Source organism: Fundulus heteroclitus, chromosome 3 (assembly GCF_011125445.2).
Source record: "Fundulus heteroclitus isolate FHET01 chromosome 3, MU-UCD_Fhet_4.1, whole genome shotgun sequence".
NCBI classification, from domain to species: domain Eukaryota; kingdom Metazoa; phylum Chordata; class Actinopteri; order Cyprinodontiformes; family Fundulidae; genus Fundulus; species Fundulus heteroclitus.
Window position 1 is genome coordinate 22,263,696 of NC_046363.1, and position 22,783 is coordinate 22,286,478.

A 22,783-nucleotide genomic window follows, 5' to 3' on the forward strand; every position below is an offset into this window, starting at 1 on the left:
TTTCAAATATGTTTTTCAAATTAAAAAGCAAGTATATTTCTTGAACAATGTTACACTACAAGCAGGATGAGTTTATGAGCTTTATTCAAATTTCAGACGATTATTTCTAAATGTATCTGCTCGTTAAGTTAGAAATCTATAATACGAATGTCATTTTCTAATTTAATATTGCAGCAACGTCAGGCTGTTCTACTTTTGCTGTTTGTATCATATGTTTTGTTGCAAAGTATGCACATTTTAAACATCTGTCATAATTTGCGTTCACACCCAACTTCAACATTGATTGCCCTTTTAGCAAAAACAGCAAAAATTGCTGAAATACTGTAGAACTTTAAGGCTGTAAAACTATTACGTGGTCAGGAGTTGATCATTTCTGTCTCTGCTCTTTGTTCATCATTCAGTCCTCCCGCTTCAGCATGATGATAGGCTGCAGAAAAAAAACAAGGCAAATTAATAACTTCACATGTTCTCTTGTATGAATAGCAGAAGTTGATATTAAAAAATTAACATGCATACCAAGGTGTTGAAATGTTCCCTGCATACAACTTTACTCAACCAGTAGATCAAGAAGAGCGCCATCATGCATTCAAAGACCAGCAGAGTCATGATCAGGCCGATAATCCCAGGAACTAACTGGACCAAACACAAAAGAAAGTGCACAAATACTAAGTCTGGAAGATGTGAAGGCCTGGGTGGCCCTACATTTTTGAAACTTAATGAAGACAAGACAGAGGTAGTGATTTTTAGCAGATCCACTGTTTATTCCCTGTCCAGTCTTGGCTCTTTGGCCCAGTATGTTAAGCCGGTTATTACTAATTTAGGGGTTAAGATGGATGCTGGTCTTAAGATGGAAGCACACATCAGAGCCGTTATAAAAGCCAACTTTTTCCACTTAAGGCAGCTAGCCAAAGCAAAACCTATTCTTTCCAGACAGCACTTTGAAACAGTGATCCATGCATTTGTGACCACATGGCTGGGTTACTGTAACGCACTTTATACAGGAGTCAATGATTTATATATTTCCCAGCTTCAGAGGGTACAAAATGCTGCTGCACGTCTTTTAACAGGTACATGAAAATTTTACCACATTTCCCCTATTTTAGCTTCCTTACATTGGTTGCCAGTACATTTTAGTATTGATTTTAAAATTATTTTATTTGTTTTTAAAGCTACTAATGGCCTCGCCCCTCCCTATCTGTCTGAGCTGTTATATTCTTACACCCCCTCCCGTTCCCTCAGGTCAGCTGATCAGTTACTTCTGAGGGTCCCAAAGACAAAGTGAAAGCTCAGAGGGGATCGTGCTTTTTCTGTGGCAGCTCCTAAACTATGGAATGATCTTCCTTTGAGCATAAGGCAGACCTCTTCATTTGCTATTTTTAAGTTCCTTCTTAAGACCCATCTTTTTTCTTTGGCTTTTGGCACAATCTGAGAGGTTTTCACACCACCTCTCACAACCACATACACGTTTGTGTGCAAACAGCTTCGAACAAATGTTTAAACTTTTGAAATTTGGACCTATTGGTGCATTTTGTTTATTTCTGACTAGTGCATTCATTTAACAAGGAAAACATAGAAGGACCACAGAAAGATCAACTTTTGACCAAACTGAATAGTTTCCCAGAGACAAGTGTCAGGATGAGGAAGTTAAAGCGGGTAATGACCTGATGAGTGATTGTCTTTAAGGAAATAGAAACAATTTCTGTAGAGTGAGACCCTTGCTTGAAACACAGAACGAAATAGATTCTCCTCGAGCGACACGCGGTAAGATTGTTTTAAAATATGTTTTACAAATTAAAAAGCAAATATATTTCCTGAACAATTTCACACTACAAGCAGGATGAGTTTATGAGCTTTAATCAAATTTCAGATAATTATTTCTAAATGTATCTGCTCGTTAAGTTAGAAATCTATAATACAAATGTAATTTTCTAATTTAATATTGCAGCAACGTCAGGCTGTTCTTCTTTTGCTGTTTGTATCACATGTTTTGTTGTAAAGCTACAACAATTAGCTAAATCAGCATTCACATTTTAAACATCTGTCATAATTTTTGTACCCAACAGTATTTTACATATGTACATAATTCTGAATACAAAGATGAGCTTTAATTAGGACACACAACATAAAAGCCATCATCTAGTATCGACACTATATAGTAGGAAATAAAAGATCATTATTGGTATGCACTGATGTTACATTCTGATCTATAAAGAACGATCATGTCCCGCTGATTATTGTGAACATAGAGTTCCACAGCGACATCTGGTGGGGCCAGGCCCCACTGGCCCCAAATGCAGTGACTCCACAGAAAAGGAACTGTACAAAAATGTAAGCTATTTATATTACAGCAGTGATGTATTGTAAATATGAACACACTATTTGTGTGCTTTTGAACAGACTTCCCCATTGTTCTCCTTTTTAGCAAAAAATGCTGAAATCCTGTTGAATTTTAAGGCTGTAAAACAAAAACGTGGTCAGGAGTTGATCATTTCTTGCTCTGCTCTGTGTTCTTCATTCAGTCCTCCTGCTTCAGCATGATGATGGACTGCAGAACAAAACAAGACAGATTAATAACTTCACATGTTCTCTTGTATGAATAGCAGAAGTTGAAAACATGCATACCAAGGTGCTGAAATGTTCTCTGCATTCAGCTTTACTCAACCAGTAGATCAAGAAGAGCGCCATCGTGCATTCAAAGACCATCAGGCATTGTATTGGACTCTATAATACAGGTCGAGCTTAATGAATTTTGTTTCAATAACTGAACTTATAAATGGAATCTCAGATTTATCAGAGAAAAAGTGATATATGTCAATAGTTTATTTCTGTTTACTTAGAGGAAGATGGCTTAGAGCTAATGATAAGCCCAAATTCAGTTACTTAATCAGAAGATTAAGATCTGACAGTCCTACCTCACAACTTCTGCTCCTCCTCCATAGCCCCTTTATCTCAGGGTGTTCCTCAGGGTTCGTTGCATGTTCTTCTCCTCTTCATCCTCTACATGCTTTGTCTTGGTAAAATCATGCATCGACATTGCTTCCATTTCCTCTGCTATGTATGATGACATACAAATTTACGTTTCCACCACACCCAAAGCACTTTGCATTGTCCTTGTGTGTGCAATACAAATAAATTTGCCTTGTCTAGATGGTCAGACACTATCCGGCAGAACATAAATGTAACGTGTGCAATTCAAGTATTCTGATTGGACAATGTGAGCTTGGGGCCAGAGAATTTGTGCCTCATTGCTGTCTACTGAGAGTGTGTTGGGCATGCGCACTGCAATTTCATATGTTCATTGTATATACAGACGTTGGTGGGCCGGCTCCATTATCAAGGCGTCTCAAGAGGATTTAACCTACTGAGCTTGTTAGTTTTCTGACAGACTTAGATATATAGACACAAATGTTTCTCACAGAATTTTATTGGTAAGAGAATCGGTCTTTCTTTTTTTTTTTTTTTTTTACAACATTGCTTTATAAAGAACGATCATGCAGACATCACAAAAAAGGAACTATACAAAAATGTAGGCTAATTATATTACAGCAGTGATGTATTGTAAATATGAATACACTGTAAAAGGCTGTAAAACAAAAACATGGTCAGGAGTTGATCATTTCTTGCTCTGCTCTGTGTTCATCATTCAGTTTTCCTGCTTCAGCATGATGATGGGCTGCAGAAAAAAATCAAGGCAGATTAATAACTTCACATGTTCTCTTGTATGAATAGCAGAAGTTGAAAACATGCATACCAAGGTGCTGAAATGTTCCCTGCATACAGCTTTACTCAACCAGTAGATCAAGAAGAGTGCCATCATGCATTCAAAGACCAGCAGAGTCATGATCAGGCCGACAATCCCATGACTTAACTGAACATAAAAGAAAGTGCACAAATACTAAGAATCCTGCTGAGCAACACTTCACTGGATGAAAAATGCTGATTTTGGATTTTACCTGGTAATATATAGGGCGAGGACGAAGACCACCATAAAAAATTACAATGACCACAAAGACAGAAAAAGCCGCCAATGACCAGAAGAAGCTGATGATGTTCAGGGAGAAAGACAGTTTGGTCTGAAATGCAGAACAAAAAAAAAACTAGTTAGCATGAAGAGATCTCCAACACAAGATGAAAACATGAACCGTAAAATTTTGGCTTAATAGATCCATTTAGAGATGTTGTATCCATAGAAATAAATAGACGTTTCTCACTCAAACTGAAGGGGTGCAATACAGTTAGCTTATTTTTTTATTTTATTTTTGTTATTTTTATAGGAACTTCTTTAGCTATTAATGTTTATCTGTCTTAAATTGTCTTACTTACCACATGTATGTTTGGACATTTTCCTGCAGCAAAGGACAGCATGCCAGAGATCAAAAACTAAAAAAACCCAAAACGTAATATTAATTGGGTGAAATTATAAGGCCCATACTGGCCTCTTTACATTGGCTGCCTGTTTTTTATCGAATAGATTTTAAGATTCTCTTATTAACTTATAAAGCTTTAAATGGATTAGCTCCCCCTTATCTTCTGGAACTTTTAAAATCTCAGCCCGTGTCCAGAACCCTACGTTCTAATAATCAGCTTTTACTAACAGTTCCTCGGACCAGACTTAAGAGGAAAGGAGATCGGGCTTTTTCTGCTGTTGCTCCTTCTCTATGGAACAATCTACCTTTCCAAATTATATCTGCCGACAGCCTGGATCATTTTAAATTGCTTCTTAAAACTTATTTTTATTCTTTGGCATTTAATTAAGCTAGTGTTTGATACTTTGTTTTTATTCATTTGTGTCGTTGTCACTCTTGTACAGCACTTTGGTGCAGTTCTATGCCTGTTTTAAAGTGCTATATAAATAAATTTGTCATTGACATTGACATTGACATATCAGATAAACAAAAATGGATAAAGTCGTGGCCATTTTAAATATTTTTACCAGAACACATGAAACAATGCAGAAGATGTTGATGGGTGTCTCTTGGGAAATCCCTCCAAGTGAGACAGCAAACACACCACCAATTGCTTGAGCTGCCTAATTTAAAAAAAAAAAGGAAAGCAAAATGAAAGAGAATACAGGAAACTCTGTAGGATGACAGCAGAAAAGCACATGCCTAAAGTTTAACCTACAGCGTTGGGCTGTTGAACTCACCCCGAGTGGTTTCGGCTTTCCTCTGACAGCAAACACCTTGTAGTTATCCCTGAACACACAGTGGAAGTTCTCCGGCATCAGCTGACCCTCCTGAATGGTCTTCAGGCTCCCGATTGGGATGGTGATGATCATCGATTCATCACAAGCAAACGTCTTCCTCATTTTCCTGCAACACTTTAAAGTGTCAGAGCAGCTCGTGTTTCTGATGGTGATCAGTTCTTAATGTTTTCATTAAATCCATATTTACCTTTCTGTTCTTCTTTTGTTTGATTCAGACATGAAACCTGCAGCTTTGTCTCATTAGTCCGCTGAGGAAATGATCTCGAATGTCTCTTCTCTCGTTGACTCTCCGCCTTCCAACTACGCCCAAACCACCTCTCACAACCACACACGTTTGCATGCAAACAGCTATTTCAACAAAATATTTAAACTTTTCAAACTGTGACCTATTTATGCAGAGTTTGTTTGTTTCCAAATAGTGCATTAATTTAACAAGGAAAACATAGAAGGACCACAGAAAGATCAACTTTTGACCAAATTGAAAAGTTTTCACAAAGACGAGTGTCAGGGTGAGGAAGAACCAAATGAAGCGGCTACTGATCTCATGACTGATTGTCTTTAGGTAAGAAGAAACCAAGACTCTTGCTTGAGACACAGAGCGATATAGATTCTCCTTGAGCGACGTGCGGTAAGAATGTTTTAAATTATGTTTTTTTAATCAAAAAGCAAAAACATTTCTTGAACAATGTTACACTACAAGCAGGATAGGTTTATGAGCTTTAATCAAATTTCAGATAATTATTTCTAAATGTATCTCCTCGTTAAGTTAGAAATCTATAATACGAATGTCATTTTCTAATTTAATATTGCAGCAACATCAGGCTGTTCTACTTTTGTTGTTTGTATCATATGTTTTATTGTACAGCTACAACAATTAGCTAAATCAGTATGCACATTTTAGACATCCGTGTGTTCATACAAACCCAATGGTATTTGATATATGTACATAATTCTGAATATAAAGACAAGCTTTTATTAGGACACACAACATAAAAGCCATCATCTCGTATCAACCCTGTAAAGTAGGAAATAAAAGGTTACTATTGGTATGCACTGATGCTACATTTTGATATCAAATGTGATTTGCATGAACTGCCATTTTGTATTTTGTAGAATATGACAAAGAATCCTTTTTTTGTTTTTCCATTATCATACATCGTATTGGACTATATAATACAGGTAGATCTCAATGAATCACAAAATCACTGAAAAGTGAATTGTGTTTCAATAATTGAACTTAAAAAGTGAAGTTCACATATTACACTGATTTATCAGACAAAGAGTGATATATGTCAAGAGTTTATTTCTGTTAATTTAGAGGATTATGGCTTGGAGCTATTGATGAGCCCAAATTCAGTTACTTAATTAGAAGATTACATGAGACCTAACAGACCTCACAAATCAACAGTTCATTCTCATTAACTTATGCTCCTCCTCCATGGTCCCTCTATCCCAGGGTGTTCCTCAGGGTTCAGTTCTTGGTCCCCTTATGCTTATACCTCTACATGCTTTTTCTTGGTAACATCATCTGTCATCATAGCATCCATTTTTACTGCTATGCTGATGACATAAAGATTTACATTTCCTCTCCATCGACAAACCTCAATATCTACTCCACCATCACCCGCTGCTTATCTGATTTCAAAATTTGGATGAAGTACAATTTTTTCAAAAGAACCTGACTTTTGCTCAGTGACTCAATGTGTTGTTTTCAGACGTATATAAACTTTGCATGTCATTTGGATATCAAGTTCCCAAAATATGGATGGAGAGAATAAAGGTACAGAATCAAAGTTTTGCACCTAATTTCTTTTGACATTATTTCACTCAGCGAAAGATTTCAGACGTCCACTACTTAAGTTTGTGACCAGTATACAGTTTACACAATTTGAGTTTTTGTCTAAAAAATTTGAGAGTGATGAATGTGGTTTTTCATATCTCCCCCAAAAACTTTCATCTGTAGACATTATGCAGCAGATCTTTTTTATAAATGTTCACAGAGCACTTTCCCATGTGCACTGATGTTATTATATCAGATAAAACAGGAAGTTGTATGTGTATTCTATCATATTAACTAGATAGTACTTAACAGTAAACCTAGAGCTAGAAATGTTGTTCTCTATAATATAGTATAGCCATTTTTTTCACCATGAGTGCATAGAAAAAACTCTGTATTTTGTATATAATGAAAACACACATTCATTTACGGTTATATAAACATATGTAACCTATGTTTTTCAACTTAACAAATGCCAATAACTTATTTTAAATATCTATAAAAGAAAACAAATTGCACAGTTGGTAACATGTTGCGTTTACATGAAATATGTTTATGTTACTTTTAATGTTCAGTAAGAAAATAAACACAAACATTAATCCACGTTCAGACATGAATTGGAAAAAACATGACCAGATGTTTTAAAAACACAAAATGGTGAAGCAACCTTTTAAGGTTCAAGATGTTTTTAATAGTTACAAAGTTAAATCACTTCTTTATTTACCATAGTTCAACTTGCAAAAGGTTCATATACAAACAGAAACTTCCTTCTAATATGTGCACTTTGTCAGAGGAAGAACAGAGAGTTTTTTTCTAGAAATGTAAAAAAAAAAAAAAAAAAAGTGTTTCAAAGCCACTTTGCACACATCAGCCAGTGCAGCTGAACATAACTTCTAATGTGATAACACAAACAAGCCTGTATGTGTTAAAATAAAAGGAACTGTACAGAACAAGTAAGCTATTTAAATTACAGCAGTGATGTATTTTAAATATGAAAGTTCTATTTGTGTGCTTTTAAACAGACTTCCACATTGTTTGCCTTTTTAGCAAAGCAGCAAAAATTGCTAAAATAATGTTGAATTGTAATGGTGTAAAATGAAAATGTGGTCAGGAGTTGATCATTTCTTGCTCTGCTCTGTGTTCTTCATTCAGTCCTCCCGCTTCAGCATGATGATGGGCTGCAGAAAAAAACAAGACAGATTAATGACTTCACATGGTTTCTTGTATGTTTAACAAAAGTTGATATGAAGAAAATAACATGCATACCAAGGTGTTGAAATGTTCTCTGCATACAGCTTTACTCAACCAGTAGATCAAGAAGAGCGCCATCATGCATTCAAAGACCAGCAGAGTCATCATCAGGCCGATAATCCCAGGCCTTAACTGCACCGAACATAAAAGAAAGTGCACAAATCCTAAGAATCCTGCTGAGCAACACTTGACTGGATGAAAAATGCTGATTTTGTATTTTACCTGGTGATGCATAGGGCCATAATAATAATAATAATAATAAAGATGATAAGGTTTGATGATCATGATGATAGAAAAAGTCACCAATGACCAGAAGAAGCCGATGATGTTCAGGGAGAAGGACAGTTTGGTCTAGAAAGTGAAAAAAAGCTGAGTTAACATGAAGAGATCACCAACATAAGATGCAACACGAGCCGTAAATTTTGGCTTAATAGATCCATTTAGAGATGCTGTATCCATGGAGTTGAAATAAATAGACGTTTCTCACGCAAACTGAAGGGGTGCAATACAGTTATTATTATTTATTTTTTTAGAAGAAAAACTTTTAATGTTTAACTTTCTTAAATTGTCTTACTTACCACATGCATGTTTGGACATGTTCCTGCAGCAAAGGACAGCATGCCAGAGATCAAAAACTAACAAAACAATACATCATATTAATTAGGTGAAATTATAATCATATCAGATAAACAAAAATGGATAAAGTTGTGGCCATTTTAAATATTTTTACCAGAACACATGAAACAATGCAGAAGATGATGATAAATTGCTCTTGGGAAATCACTCCAAGTGAGACCATAAACACACCACCAATTGCTTGAGCTGCCTAATTTAAAAAAAGGAAAGATAGATGAAAGAAAATACATGAAACTCTGTAGGATGACAGCAGAAAAGCACATGCCTAAAGTTTAACCTACAGCGTTGGGCTGTTGAACTCACCCCGAGTGGTTTGGGCTTTCCTCTGACAGCAAAAACCTTGTAGTTATCCCTGAACACACAGTGGAAGTTCTCCGGCATCAGCTGACCCTCCTGAATGGTCTTCAGGCTCCCGATTGGGATGGTGATGATCATCGATTCATCACAAGCAAACGTCTTCCTCATTTTCCTGCAACACTCTAAAGTGTCAGAGCAGCTCGTGTTTCTGATGGTGATCAGTTCTTAATGTTTTCATTAAATCCAGATTTACCTTTCTGTCCTTCCTTTGTTCGATTCAGACATCAAACCTGCAGCTTTGTCTCATTAGTCCGATGAGGAAATGATCTCGAATGTCTCTTCTCTCGTTGACTCTCCGCCTTCCAACTACGCCCAAACCACCTCTCACAACCACATACGCGTTTGTGTGCAAACAGCTTCGAACAAATGTTTAAACTTTTGAAATTTGGACCTATTTACGCATTTTGTTTATTTCTAACTAGTGCATTCATTTAACAAGGAAAACATAGAAGGACCACAGAAAGATCAACTTTTGACCAAATTGAATAGTTTCCCAGAGACGAGTGTCAGGGTGAGGAAGTTAAAGCGGGTAATGACCTCATGAGTGATTGTCTTTAGGGAAGTAGAAACCATTTCTGTAGAGTGAGACCCTTTCTTGAAACTCAGAACGAAATAAATTCTCCTCGAGCGATACGCGGTAAGATTGTTTTCAAATATGTTTTTCAAATTAAAAAGCAAGTATATTTCTTGAACAATGTTACACTACAAGCAGGATGAGTTTATGAGCTTTATTCAAATTTCAGACGATTATTTCTAAATGTATCTGCTCGTTAAGTTAGAAATCTATAATACGAATGTCATTTTCTAATTTAATATTGCAGCAACGTCAGGCTGTTCTACTTTTGCTGTTTGTATCATATGTTTTGTTGCAAAGTATGCACATTTTAAACATCTGTCATAATTTGCGTTCACACCCAACTTCAACATTGATTGCCCTTTTAGCAAAAACAGCAAAAATTGCTGAAATACTGTAGAACTTTAAGGCTGTAAAACTATTACGTGGTCAGGAGTTGATCATTTCTGTCTCTGCTCTTTGTTCATCATTCAGTCCTCCCGCTTCAGCATGATGATAGGCTGCAGAAAAAAAACAAGGCAAATTAATAACTTCACATGTTCTCTTGTATGAATAGCAGAAGTTGATATTAAAAAATTAACATGCATACCAAGGTGCTGAAATGTTCCCTGCATACAGCTTTACTCAACCAGTAGATCAAGAAGAGCGCCATCATGCATTCAAAGACCAGCAGAGTCATGATCAGGCCGATAATCCCAGGAACTAACTGGACCAAACACAAAAGAAAGTGCACAAATACTAAGTCTGGAAGATGTGAAGGCCTGGGTGGCCCTACATTTTTGAAACTTAATGAAGACAAGACAGAGGTAGTGATTTTTAGCAGATCCACTGTTGATTCCCTGTCCAGTCTTGGCTCTTTGGCCCAGTATGTTAAGCCGGTTATTACTAATTTAGGGGTTAAGATGGATGCTGGTCTTAAGATGGAAGCACACATCAGAGCCGTTATAAAAGCCAACTTTTTCCACTTAAGGCAGCTAGCCAAAGCAAAACCTATTCTTTCCAGACAGCACTTTGAAACAGTGATCCATGCATTTGTGACCACACGGCTGGGTTACTGTAACGCACTTTATACAGGAGTCAATGATTTATATATTTCCCAGCTTCAGAGGGTACAAAATGCTGCTGCACGTCTTTTAACAGGTACACGGAAATTTTACCACATTTCCCCTATTTTAGCTTCCTTACATTGGTTGCCAGTACATTTTAGTATTGATTTTAAAATTATTTTATTTGTTTTAAAAGCTACTAATGGCCTCGCCCCTCCCTATCTGTCTTTTTTTTTTTTTTTTTTTTTTTTTTTTTCCCAGTGTCCTGTCTAGCACTATGGCAATAGGAATTTATATCTCAATGCCAGATGGAGCTCGACAGATTTTGCTTTTACAAGTGGAGCAAACAGCTTTCGCCATAGTGCTCCACTTGATTTATGCTTGTAAATAGCTTTATTATGATTCCTGCAAGGAGAATTTCAAATTATATGGACATGACAATGGGAGAGTAAAGGAAGAACAAAAAGTGAAAGAAAAGAAAAAAAAAAGAGTAGAGGTGAAAGAAAGAGGAGATAAAAGGAAGAGAATGATAAAACGTCCTCTGTCTGCTCCATCACCTGGAAAGAGACACAAAAAGAACAGCACAACCAACAGACATAAAGCAACAGATACACTCGAATAACACCTAGATGCCATTGCTAAATCATATATATTATTATGTAAGCTGACATGTGTAATGTGATATTTGAAAAAAGAAAGTGACACAACATAAATAAATAAATTATAAGATTACTGTATATAAGTGAACACTTAATACCTGGGACCCAGCACCAGTGGGAGATGTGAAAGTGCACTAGTTTAGGTGAAGATTATCCAGAAATAGCTTGATAGTGATTGTGGAGAACCAAAGACCCACCTTCCCCGAGCACAGAGGCAGGCGTCAGGGGACCCGTAGCCCCGGACTCCCAAAGGGGTCCCTAAAGCAGGTCGCCCAGGAGGGGCCGACACAGGATATCTGCAACCCCCCCCCCCCCCAAGGAAGGAGCAGAGACGACCCCGAGGAAATCCCCCAGCCACCGCAATGCCGACGCCCTCAAGAGCCGCGGAGACGAGCCCGTGGGCTCCGCCGGCAGCCAGCCCCGCTGAAGTGGTCCCGGCCATGGGCCCTGAGGGCCAGAGGCCCCAGGGGCGCCCCGCCCCCGCGACGAGGGCCCCGGCCGCCCCCCGGGGGGCCAGGCCCCGCGAAGAGGCCGCCAGGAGCGGGCCGGCGCACGCCCGGGAACCCGCCCCAAACCCGAAGCCAACTAATGCGCCAGGGGGCCAAGGCGCCCGCCAACGAAGTGGAGGAGGGCAGGACGTGGGGGGATGGGCTCCGCACCTAGCGGAGACTTGAGATGTTCTTGGGAGAGGGAGCGGACCACACCCATACCTGGAAAAAAAAAAAAAAAAAAAAAAAAAAAAAAAAAAAAAAAAAAAAAACTCATTCACCCCATCCCTCCCTTGTGCCCCACTCGCCACACACAGAAAAAAAAAAAAAAAAAAAAAAAAAAAAAAAAAAAAAGACGCTGTAACACACATCCCCACATAACACTCACATCCAACACTGACCAAAGGGGGGGGGGGGGGTCACCCCAAATCGACTATACGACTGCTTGTGCCCGACCCCCGGCCCCGGCCCCCGACCAGACGCCCCCCGGACCGGGCCCCCCCAAGAGGGCGGGCCAACACGACCCGCACGAGCCACCCGGCCAGAGCCCCCCCCCCTCCCCCTAAATACCTAATAAACCCACTCCCTCCCCCCACCTTACCCTTGCCATCCCTGCCCCCCCGCCCCCTGGGGGGAGCGGAGGCATCAGCCCCAGACCTGGTAGGCCGCTGACTGCACACCGCAGCCCCCCGCCAAGACCCCGGACACAGTGGCCCGCACCTCCTCCAGGCCCCAGACTCCTTGCCTCCATCGGAGAACGGGGGTGTGCAGAAGACCCCGACCCTCCCTACGCCTGCTCAAATGTTGTGTTGTTGCATGTTGTTCTCAAGTGCGTTTAAAAACTGGGAGCGCCGAAGGGGATGCACGGCACAGCCCACCCCCCTTTCGGAAGGTAGCTGTTGCCAGCGCACCCCTTCCGTGTGACTGCCCAGAACCCTCAATGTCTAAGTGGGAGAGGAGGTGAAGGGAGCCGTCCGAGGTGAGGCCCACACAACATAAGCCCCCTCCCAGACGTCTTCCCCCCCCCCCCCCCCCCCCCTACCATGGCCTATATGAGTGTGTGATGTGAAAAATGTTTGAAGTGAAAGTGTCTAAGATGCAAAATAAAATTGGGGAGAGGGGCGTCACCAGAAAGTGGCAACCTCCAGTAACGCCCCCTCCCTCATGACCTGCATGTGTGGCGGCGTGATGGAGCAGGCAGAGGGAGGAGTCCGGGGATGGGGAGCAAATGACTGGGAAGCCAACCCAGGGAGCCAGCTCCCCTACTGACTCCAATAGGCACCCCCGCTCCCCGAAAGCCCCACCTAGAGAAGGGGGCCTCGCCAGCGGCACCACCGTAGCCCGGGGGCCAGGGAGAGGCCGCAGGGCCCGCCAGCCAACCACCCACCAGGACCAACACCTAAGCCCCCCCCAGCCCACCCACCAAGCCTACTTAAACTAAATAAATAAATAAATAAATAAATAAATAATAATAACAATAATAATAACAATAATAATAATAATAATAATAATAATAAGAGGGGGGGACCCTGGCCAGCCGGCCCGCACGAGCCACCCCAACCCCACCCCCCAGGTGAAACCCACACCGGAAGACGACACGGACCAGGACCGGGACAGGGGGCCGGACACAAGCCCACCAGAACGTCAACCCCCCCCCAACCCCCCCCCCCCCCCCACCCGTGGATTTAATCCCTCCCCAACACTAACGTTCAAACAACTCACCATACATTCGACAGCAGACATCCAGGCTGGGTAGATCCCTACTCCCCCTCCTTTCCCCCTCCCCCCACTGGCAGAGTGCCTTTCCAATAAAGGAGAAGAGCATCTGCCCAGAGGTGTTAATGACCATGCCCCCCTACCAGCTCAACGGGCCCCGAGGCCCCCCAGCGCACCAGAGGCCCCGTGCAGGGGCGGACACCCGGGCGCGCGCCGGCCCACACCAAAAGCGGCACACCCCCCGGAACCGGAACCCCCGAGGCCCCGCCGGGGCCCGCGCCCGAGGGCGGCGCGCCCCAGGGACCCCAGACCCCCAGACCCACCCCGGCCCCACCCAGCGGCAGCACAGCTACCAGGTCAGTAACCCACGTCCGTCAACACGCAGCTCCCAAAGAGCGCCGCAAGCGGCTGCTGTAGGCCACCCGTAGGCCTCCCAAACTCCTCCCAGATGGGGGCAACAGACCCCGGAGCCGGATCCACCAGGCGCCCTACTCCAAGTGCCCCCAGGGCCCCAGGAACCCCTCCATCCAGCCACTGCGCCCTGCAGGAAGCAACCCACCGCCCCCTATTCCACTAAGTGATGGTGTTGATCAGAGGAGCCCAAAAAGACCAATCAGATGTGGAAGCAGATGCTGTCTCTAGATTAATATGATCCAACAAAAGATCTCTATACTGATTGATACTGAGATTTTGTTTACTTTTCCAATTCATGAGGATAGTTTTCTTTGCGATGCATAAAGCAGTAAAAACCATGTAAACTATTTCTTTTTTCAGAGGACTTTCCTCAAATTACCGAGCAGGCAAACTGATGGGGATGGTGTAATCTTACAGCTCAAGCACCTTGATAAGTCCTTACATATCTGTGTCCAGAACCTCTGGACTGGTGTGCATAACCATAACGCATGAAAATAATTATCAGGATGATTGCCTATGCAGTGTGGGCAGATATTAGATTGTGCCAGACCCATCTTGAATAATCTTTGTCCTGTGTAATGTACTCTGTGAAGGATTTTGTATTGTATTAGTTGTAAGTTGGTGTTTCTAGTCAATTTGAAAGTTCTTAGACATGTCTGAGCCCAGAAATTTTGTTCAAAGGTGCCTGATAAATCTTTTTCCCACTTCATTATAGGAAGAGATATCGAATCATCTATTTTAGTCAGTGTCCTGTATGATTTAGACAGTAGTTTGGGGGGGGGTTAAATCTAAGAACTCTATTATATTAGTTGGGACTTGTAAACCACCATTAATATGCTTATATTTATTTTTAATTATAGATTTAAGTTGTTCATATTCCAAGAATTTATTTTTACTAATGCCATATTGCATATTTAGTTTAGCAAAATTGATGAACTCGGTTCCGTCAAGTAGATGTTCCAGATATTTAATACCTTTATTCTTCCAGTATGTAAAGTTTATCATTTTATTATTTTGTAGGATATCAGGGTTATTCCAGATAGGTGTACGACTGCATGGGATAAGGGATGACTTTGTCATTTTGAGGAACTCCCACCATGCTGTCAGAGTAGAACTAATGTTGATATATTTGAAGCATGTATGCCGTTTTATATTTGAGCTTATAAACGGCAGATCTGAAATCATGATATTATTGCACATTTCCTGTTCTATATCTAACCAAGGCTCATCTAAAAGACTATTTTTTATCCATTTAGAGATGTATTGTAGCCTATTTGCTAAGTAATAGTTATGGAAGTTAGGCAGATCTAATCCTCCCCTCCCTATCTGTCTGAGCTGTTATATTCTTACACCCTCTCCCGTTCCCTTAGGTCAGCTGATCAGTTACTTCTGAGGGTCCCAAAGACAAAGTGAAAGCTCAGAGGGGATCGTGCTTTTTCTGTGGCAGCTCCTAAACTATGGAATGATCTTCCTTTGAACATAAGGCAGGCCTCTTCATTTGCTATTTTTAAGTACCCCAGTACCTTAAAACCCATCTTTTTTCTTTGGCTTTTGGCACAATCTGAGAGGTTTTCACACCACCTCTCACAACCACATACACGTTTGTGTGCAAACGGCTTCGAACAAATGTTTAAACTTTTGAAATGTGGACCTATTTGTGCATTTTGTTTATTTCTGACTAGTGCATTCATTTAACAAGGAAAACATAGAAGGACCACAGAAAGATCAACTTTTGACCAAACTGAATAGTTTCCCAGAGACGAGTGTCAGGGTGAGGAAGTTAAAGTGGGTAATGACCTCATGAGTGATTGTCTTTAGGGAAGTAGAAACCATTTCTGTAGAGTGAGACCCTTTCTTGAAACTCAGAACGAAATAGATTCTCCTCGAGTGAAACACGGTAAGATTGTTTTCAAATATGTTTTTCAAATTACAAAGCAAATATATTTCCTGAACAATTTTACACTACAAGCAGGATGAATTTATGTGCTTTAATCAAATTTCAGATTTCTAACAGTATCTGCTCGTTAAGTTAGAAATCTATAATACAAATGTAATTTTCTAATTTAATATTGCAGCAACGTCAGGCTGTTCTTCTTTTGCTGTTTGTATCACATGTTTTGTTGTAAAGCTACAACAATTAGCTAAATCAGCATGCACGTTTCAAACATCTGTCATAATTTTTGTACCCAACAGTATTTTACATACGTACATAATTCTGAATACAAAGATGAACTTTTATTAGGACACACAACATAAAAGCCATCATCTAGTATCAACCCTATATAGTAGGAAATAAAATCATTATTGGTATGCACTGATGTTACATTCTGATCTATAAAGAACGATCATGTCCCGCTGATTATTGTGAACATAGAGTTCCACAGCGACATCTGGTGGGGCCAGGCCCCACTGGCCCCAAATGCAGTGACTCCACAGAAAAGGAACTATACAAAAATGTAAGCTATTTATATTACAGCAGTGATGTATTGTAAATATGAACACACTATTTGTGTGCTTTTAAACAGACTTCCCCATTGTTCTCCATTTTAGCAAAAAATGCTAAAATCCTGTTAAATTTTAAGGCTGTAAAACAAAAACGTGGTCAGGAGTTGATCATTTCCTGCTCTGCTCCGTGTTCGTCATTCAGTCCTCCTGCTTCAGCATGATGATGGGCTGCAGAAAAAAAAATCAAGGCAGATTAATAACTTCACATGTTCTCTTGTATGAATAGCAGAAGTTGAAAACATGCATACCAAGGTGTTGAAATGTTCTCTGCATACAGCTTTACTCAACCAGTAGATCAAGAAGAGCGCCATCATGCATTCAAAGACCAGCAGAGTCATGATCAGGCCGGCAATCCCAGGAACTAACTGCACCAAACATAAAAGAAAGTGCACAAATACTAAGAATCCTGCTGAGCAACACTTCACTGGATGAAAAATGCTGATTTTGGATTTTACCTGGTAATATATGGGGCGAAGATGAGGACCACCATAAAAAATTACAATGACCACAAAGACAGAAAAAGCTGCCAATGACCAGAAGAAGCTGATGATGTTCAGGGAGAAAGACAGTTTGGTCTGAAATGCAGAACAAAAAAAAAACAAACTAGTTAGCATGAAGAGATCTCCAACACAAGATGAAAACATGAACCGTAAAATTTTGGCTTAATAGATCCATTTAGAGATGTTGTATCCATAGAGTTGAAATAAATAGACGTTTCTCACTCAAACTGAAGGGGTGCAATACAGTTAGCTTATTTTTTTATTTTATTATTTTTGTTATTTTTATAGGAACTTCTTTAGCTATTAATGTTTATCTGTCTTAAATTGTCTTACTTACCACATGTATGTTTGGACATTTTCCTGCAGCAAAGGACAGCATGCCAGAGATCAAAAACTAAAAAAAAAAAAAAAACAACGTAATATTAATTGGGTGAAATTATAACCATATCAGATAAACAAAAATGGATAAAGTCGTGGCCATTTTAAATATTTTTACCAGAACACATGAAACAATGCAGAAGATGTTGATGGGTGTCTCTTGGGAAATCACTCCAAGTGAGACAGCAAACACACCACCAATTGCTTGAGCTGCCTAATTTAAAAAAAAGGAAAGCAAAATGAAAGAAAATACAGGAAACTCTGTAGGATTACAGCAGAAAAGCACATTCCTAAAGTTTAACCTACAGCGTTGGGCTGTTGAACTCACCCCGAGTGGTTTGGGCTTTCCTCTGACAGCAAACACCTTGTAGTTGTCCCTGAACACACAGTGGAAGTTCTCCGGCATCAGCTGACCCTCCTGAATGGTCTTCAGGCTCCCGATTGGGATGGTGATGATCATCGATTCATCACAAGCAAACGTCTTCCTCATTTTCCTGCAACACTCTAAAGTGTCAGAGCAGCTCGTGTTTCTGATGGTGATCAGTTCTTAATGTTTTCATTAAATCCATATTTACCTTCCTGTCCTTCCTTTGTTCGATTCAGACATGAAACCTGCAGCTTTGTCTCATTAGTCCGATGAGGAAATGATCTGGAATGTCTCTTCTCTCGTTGACTCTCCGCCTTCCAACTACGCCCACACCACCTCTCACAACCACACACGTTTGCGTGCAAACAGCGATTTCAACAAATAGTTTAACTTTTCAAACTGTGACCTATTTATGCAGAGTTTGTTTATTTCCAAATAGTGCATTAATTTAACAAGGAAAACATAGAAGGACCACAGAAAGATCAGCTTTTGACCAAATTGAAAAGTTTTCACAAAGACGAGTGTCAGGGTGAGGAAGAACCAAATGAAGCGGCTACTGATCTCATGAGTGATTGTCTTTAGGTAAGAAGAAACCAACACTCTTGCTTGAGACACAGAGCGATATAGATTCTCCTTGAGGAACGTGCGGTAAGATTGTTTTAAATTATGTTTTTTTAATGAAAAAGCAAAAACATTTCTTGAACAATGTTACACTACAAGCAGGATGAGTTTATGAGCTTTAATCAAATTTCAGATAATTATTTCTAAATGTATCTGCTCGTTAAGTTAGAAATCTATAATACGAATGTCATTTTCTAATTTAATATTGCAGCAACATCAGGCTGTTCTACTTTTGTTGTTTGTATCATATGTTTTGTTGTAAAGCTACAACAATTAGCTAAATCAGCATGCACATTTTAGACATCCGTTTGTTCATACAAACCCAATGGTATTTGATATATGTACATTATTCTGAATATAAAGACAAGCTTTTATTAGGACACACAACATAAAAGCCATCATTTAGTATCAACCCTGTAAAGTAGGAAATAAAAGGTTACTATAAGTATGCACTGATGCTACATTTTGATATCAAATGTGATTTGCATGAACTGCCATTTTGTATTTTGTAGAATATGACAAAGAATCCTTTTTTTGTTTTTCCATTATCATACATCGTATTGGACTATATAATACAGGTAGATCTCAATGAATCACAAAATCACTGAAAAGTGAATTGTGTTTCAATAATTGAACTTAAAAAGTGAAGTTCACATATTACACTGATTTATCAGACAAAGAGTGATATATGTCAAGAGTTTATTTCTGTTAATTTAGAGGATTATGGCTTGGAGCTATTGATGAGCCCAAATTCAGTTACTTAATTAGAAGATTACATGAGACCTAACAGACCTCACAAATCAACAGTTCATTCCCATTAACTTATGCTCCTCCTCCATGGTCCCTCTATCCCAGGGTCGTCCCCAGGGTTCAGATCTTGGTCCCCTTATGCTTATACCTCTACATGCTTTTTCTTGGTAACATCATCTGTCATCATAGCATCCATTTTTACTGCTATGCTGATGACAAAGATTTACATTTCCTCTCCATCGACAAACCTCAATATTCAATTCAATTCAATTCAATTCAATTCAATTCAATTCAATTTTATTTATATAGCGCCAAATCATGAAACATGTCATCTCAAGGCACTTTACAAAGTCAAGTTCAATCATATTATACACATTGGGTCAGATTATACAGATTGGTCAAAAATGTCCTATATAAGGAAACCAGTTGATTGCATCAAAGTCCCGACAAGCAGCACTCACTCCTGGGGAACCGTAGAGCCACAGGAAGAGTCATCTGCATTGTACATGGCTTTGCTGCAATCCCTCATACTGAGCGAGCATGAAGCGACAGTGGGAAGAAAAACCACCCATTAACGGGAAGGAAAAACCTCCGGCAGAACCGGGCTCAGTATGAACGGTCATCTGCCTCGACCGACTGGGGTTACAGAAGACAGAACAGAGACACAACAAGAGAAACAAAAAGCACAGAAGCACACATTGATCTAGTAATCTGTTCTACATTAGATGGTAGTAGCGGGTGAGCCGTCTTCTCTGGATGATGTCACAGTTAACAGAACGCCAGACCAGGTGTACCTACTATGAAGAGAAAAGAGAGAGAACAGAAAGTTAAAGCAGAAATGACAACACATAATGCATAATTGAAGAACAGTAGAACTCAATAGAGTGAGAAAATTAGATCCTGATATACTCCAGTAGCCTAAGCCTATAGCAGTAAAACTATAAAGGTAGCTGAGAGTAACATGAGCCACTAGTTATAATTTTTGTCAAAAATAAAAGTTTTAAGCCTAGTCTTAAAAGTAGACAGGGTGTCTGCCTCACGGACCAAAACTGGGAGTTGGTTCCACAGGAGAGGAGCCTGATAGCTAAAGGATCTGCCTCCCATTCTACTTTTAGAGACTCTAGGAACCACCAGCAGACCTGCAGTCTGAGAGCGAAGTGCTCTGCTAGGAACATACGGGGTAATCAGAGCTCTGATATATGATGGATTTGATTATTAAGGGCTTTATACGTTAGAAGAAGAATTTTAAATTATATTCTTGATTTAACAGGAAGCCAATGAAGGGAAGCTAAAATTGGAGAAATATGATCCCTCTTGTTGATTTTCATCAGAACTCTTGCTGCAGCATTTTGGATCAGCTCAAGGCTTTGAACTGCATTTTGTGGACTTCCTGATAGTAAAGAATTACAATAGTCCAGCCTTGAAGTAACAAATGCATGGACCAGTTTTTCAGCATCACTCCTGGACAGAATGTTTCTAATTTTGGCGATATTCCGGAGGTGAAAAAAGGAAACTCTGGAAACCTGTTTAATATGGGATTTAAATGACATGTCTTGGTCAAAAATAACACCAAGATTTTTTACTTTATTACCAGAGGCCAGGTTAATGCCACCCAGATTAAGTGATTGGTTAAGAAGTTTATTTTTTGAGGACTTTGGCCCAAAGATTAAAACTTCGGTCTTGTCAGAATTTAGATGCAGGAAATTTAAAGTCATCCAGCTTTTGATGTCATCAAGACATGACTGCAGTCGAAGTAATTGATAGGATTCATCAGGATTTATGGATAAATATAGCTGAGTATCATCAGCATAACAGTGGAAATTAATCCCATGCTGTCTGATAATTTTGCCTATTGGAAGCATATATATAGTAAAGAGAATTGGTCCAAGGACTAAACCCTGTGGTACTCCACAGGTGACCCTAGAGTTTGAGGAAGATTTATTATTAACATGAACAAATTGGAATCTGTCTGACAGATAAGATTTAAACCAGCCTAATGCTTTCCCCTTAATCCCTACAGTATGTTCAAGTCTTTGTAGGAGAATATTGTGATCAACTGTATCAAACGCAGCACTGAGATCTAACAGGACAAGTATAGACACAAGTCCTTTATCTGAGGCCATGAGAATATCATTAGTGACCTTCACCAGAGCTGTTTCAGTGCTATGATGAGCTCTGAAGCCTGACTGAAACTCCTCAAGTAGGTCATTACTTTGTAAATGTTCACAAAGTTGATTAGCAACTACTTCTCAAGAATTTTAGATAAGAAAAGAAAATTAGATATAGGTCTGTGATTTACTAACTCATCTTGATCAAGAGAAGGTTTCTTAAGTAAAGGTTTAATAACAGCTACTTTCAAAACCTGTGGTACATATCCATTTACTAAGGATAGATTAATCATGTCTAAAATAGTGCCACTGATCAAAGGGAATATGTCCTTAAACAACTTGGTTGGGATTGGGTCTAACATGCAGGTAGAAGGTTTAGATGAAGCTAAAATTTTAGATAGCTCAGAAAGCTCTACTGCTTCTAAACAGTTCAAACACTGCGCAGATTCTAAAGATTCCTCCAATGCTGCCTCACTTACTGAGGATGAGGTAATCATGTTTGGGAGGATGCCAATTATTTTATTTTTAATGGCATCAATTTTATTTATGAAGAATCCCATAAAATCATTACTACTAAGAGCTAAGGGAATGGATGGATCAACAGAGCTGTGGCTCTGGGTAAGTTTGGCAACTGTACGAAAGAGAAATCTAGGATTATTTTTATTCTCTTCAATTAATGATGAAAAATATGCTGCTCTAACTCTGCGGAGGGTCTTGTTATACAACAATAGTCTGTCCCTCCAGATTAAGTAGGATTCCTCTTGGTGTGTAGAGCGCCATTTTCTCTCCAATTTCCTAACATTGTGCTTCAAGGAACGCAGCTCTGAATTAAACCAAGGAGCCAGCTTCCTGTGAATAATCACCTTCTTTTTCAAGGGAGCTACATTGTCTAATGCAGAACGCAATGAGGAAGTCAGATTGTTACCAAAGGTATCGATTTGTGAATGGAATGAAACAGCAATGCTGCCATCTACAGGGCATTTCTGCAATACTGAGGATATTAAAAAGGGGACAGACTTTTTAAGTTTTGATACAGCATTATCCAATAAAAATCTACTATAATGGAACCCTCTTTTGGGGGTGGAGAACTCAGTTAGATTAAACTCAAATGTTATTAAAAAATGATCAGATAGGACAGGGTTGTGAGGAACTACTGTTAATTCTTCACAATCAATGCCATATGTCAGAACAAGGTCTAAAGTATGGAGCCGAGAGTGCGTCGGTTCATGCACATTTTGAGCAAAACCAATTGAATCTAGGATAGTTTTAAAGGCTACACTAAGGTTATCACATTCAGTGTCAACATGGATGTTAAAATCACCCACTATAATAACCTTATCAGTATTTAACACCAAACCAGATAAGAAGTCTGACAACTCATCCAAAAACTGAGTGTAAGGGCCTGGTGGACGATACAAAACAACAAACAG

General features: G+C 39.7%; 2 protein-coding genes and 2 long non-coding RNA genes across 4 annotated transcripts in view; all 4 read right to left on the reverse strand.

Moving 5' to 3' along the window:
* LOC118561147 overlaps positions 1 to 22,783 on the reverse strand; it is a 44,607-nt gene that overhangs the window by 17,884 nt on the left and 3,940 nt on the right. The window lies entirely within an intron of this gene.
* Positions 1 to 22,783, reverse strand: part of LOC118561161 — a 37,015-nt gene that overhangs the window by 11,186 nt on the left and 3,046 nt on the right. The gene's annotated exons all lie outside the window — the stretch shown is intronic.
* Positions 3,960 to 8,991, reverse strand: LOC118561167. Its single transcript, XR_004929824.1, has 3 exons — positions 8,965 to 8,991; positions 4,324 to 4,380; positions 3,960 to 4,073 (listed from the first exon to the last, which is right to left on the reverse strand). It is a non-coding gene; the product is annotated as an uncharacterized LOC118561167 (long non-coding RNA).
* On the reverse strand, positions 16,760 to 18,067 carry LOC118561153 (membrane-spanning 4-domains subfamily A member 4A-like). The gene is made up of 6 exons (XM_036133089.1): positions 17,836 to 18,067; positions 17,626 to 17,721; positions 17,467 to 17,523; positions 17,085 to 17,204; positions 16,878 to 16,994; positions 16,760 to 16,797 (listed from the first exon to the last, which is right to left on the reverse strand). Exons 1-6 carry the CDS (start codon positions 17,995 to 17,997, stop codon positions 16,768 to 16,770), a joined length of 582 nt encoding a protein of 193 aa, XP_035988982.1. The 5' UTR covers positions 17,998 to 18,067; the 3' UTR covers positions 16,760 to 16,767.

Excerpts from the sequence above, each read along its gene's own strand:
- LOC118561153 (XM_036133089.1), bottom strand. The coding sequence starts at position 17,997 with ATGAGGAAGACGTTTGCTTGTGATGAATCGATGATCATCACCATCCCA. Across the intron at positions 17,722-17,835 it reads GAAAGCCCAAACCACTCGGG|GCAGCTCAAGCAATTGGTGG; the intron begins GTGAGTTCAACA and ends TTTTTAAATTAG. Across the intron at positions 16,798-16,877 it reads GAGAACATTTCAACACCTTG|CCCATCATCATGCTGAAGCA; the intron begins GTATGCATGTTT and ends TTTTTTCTGCAG.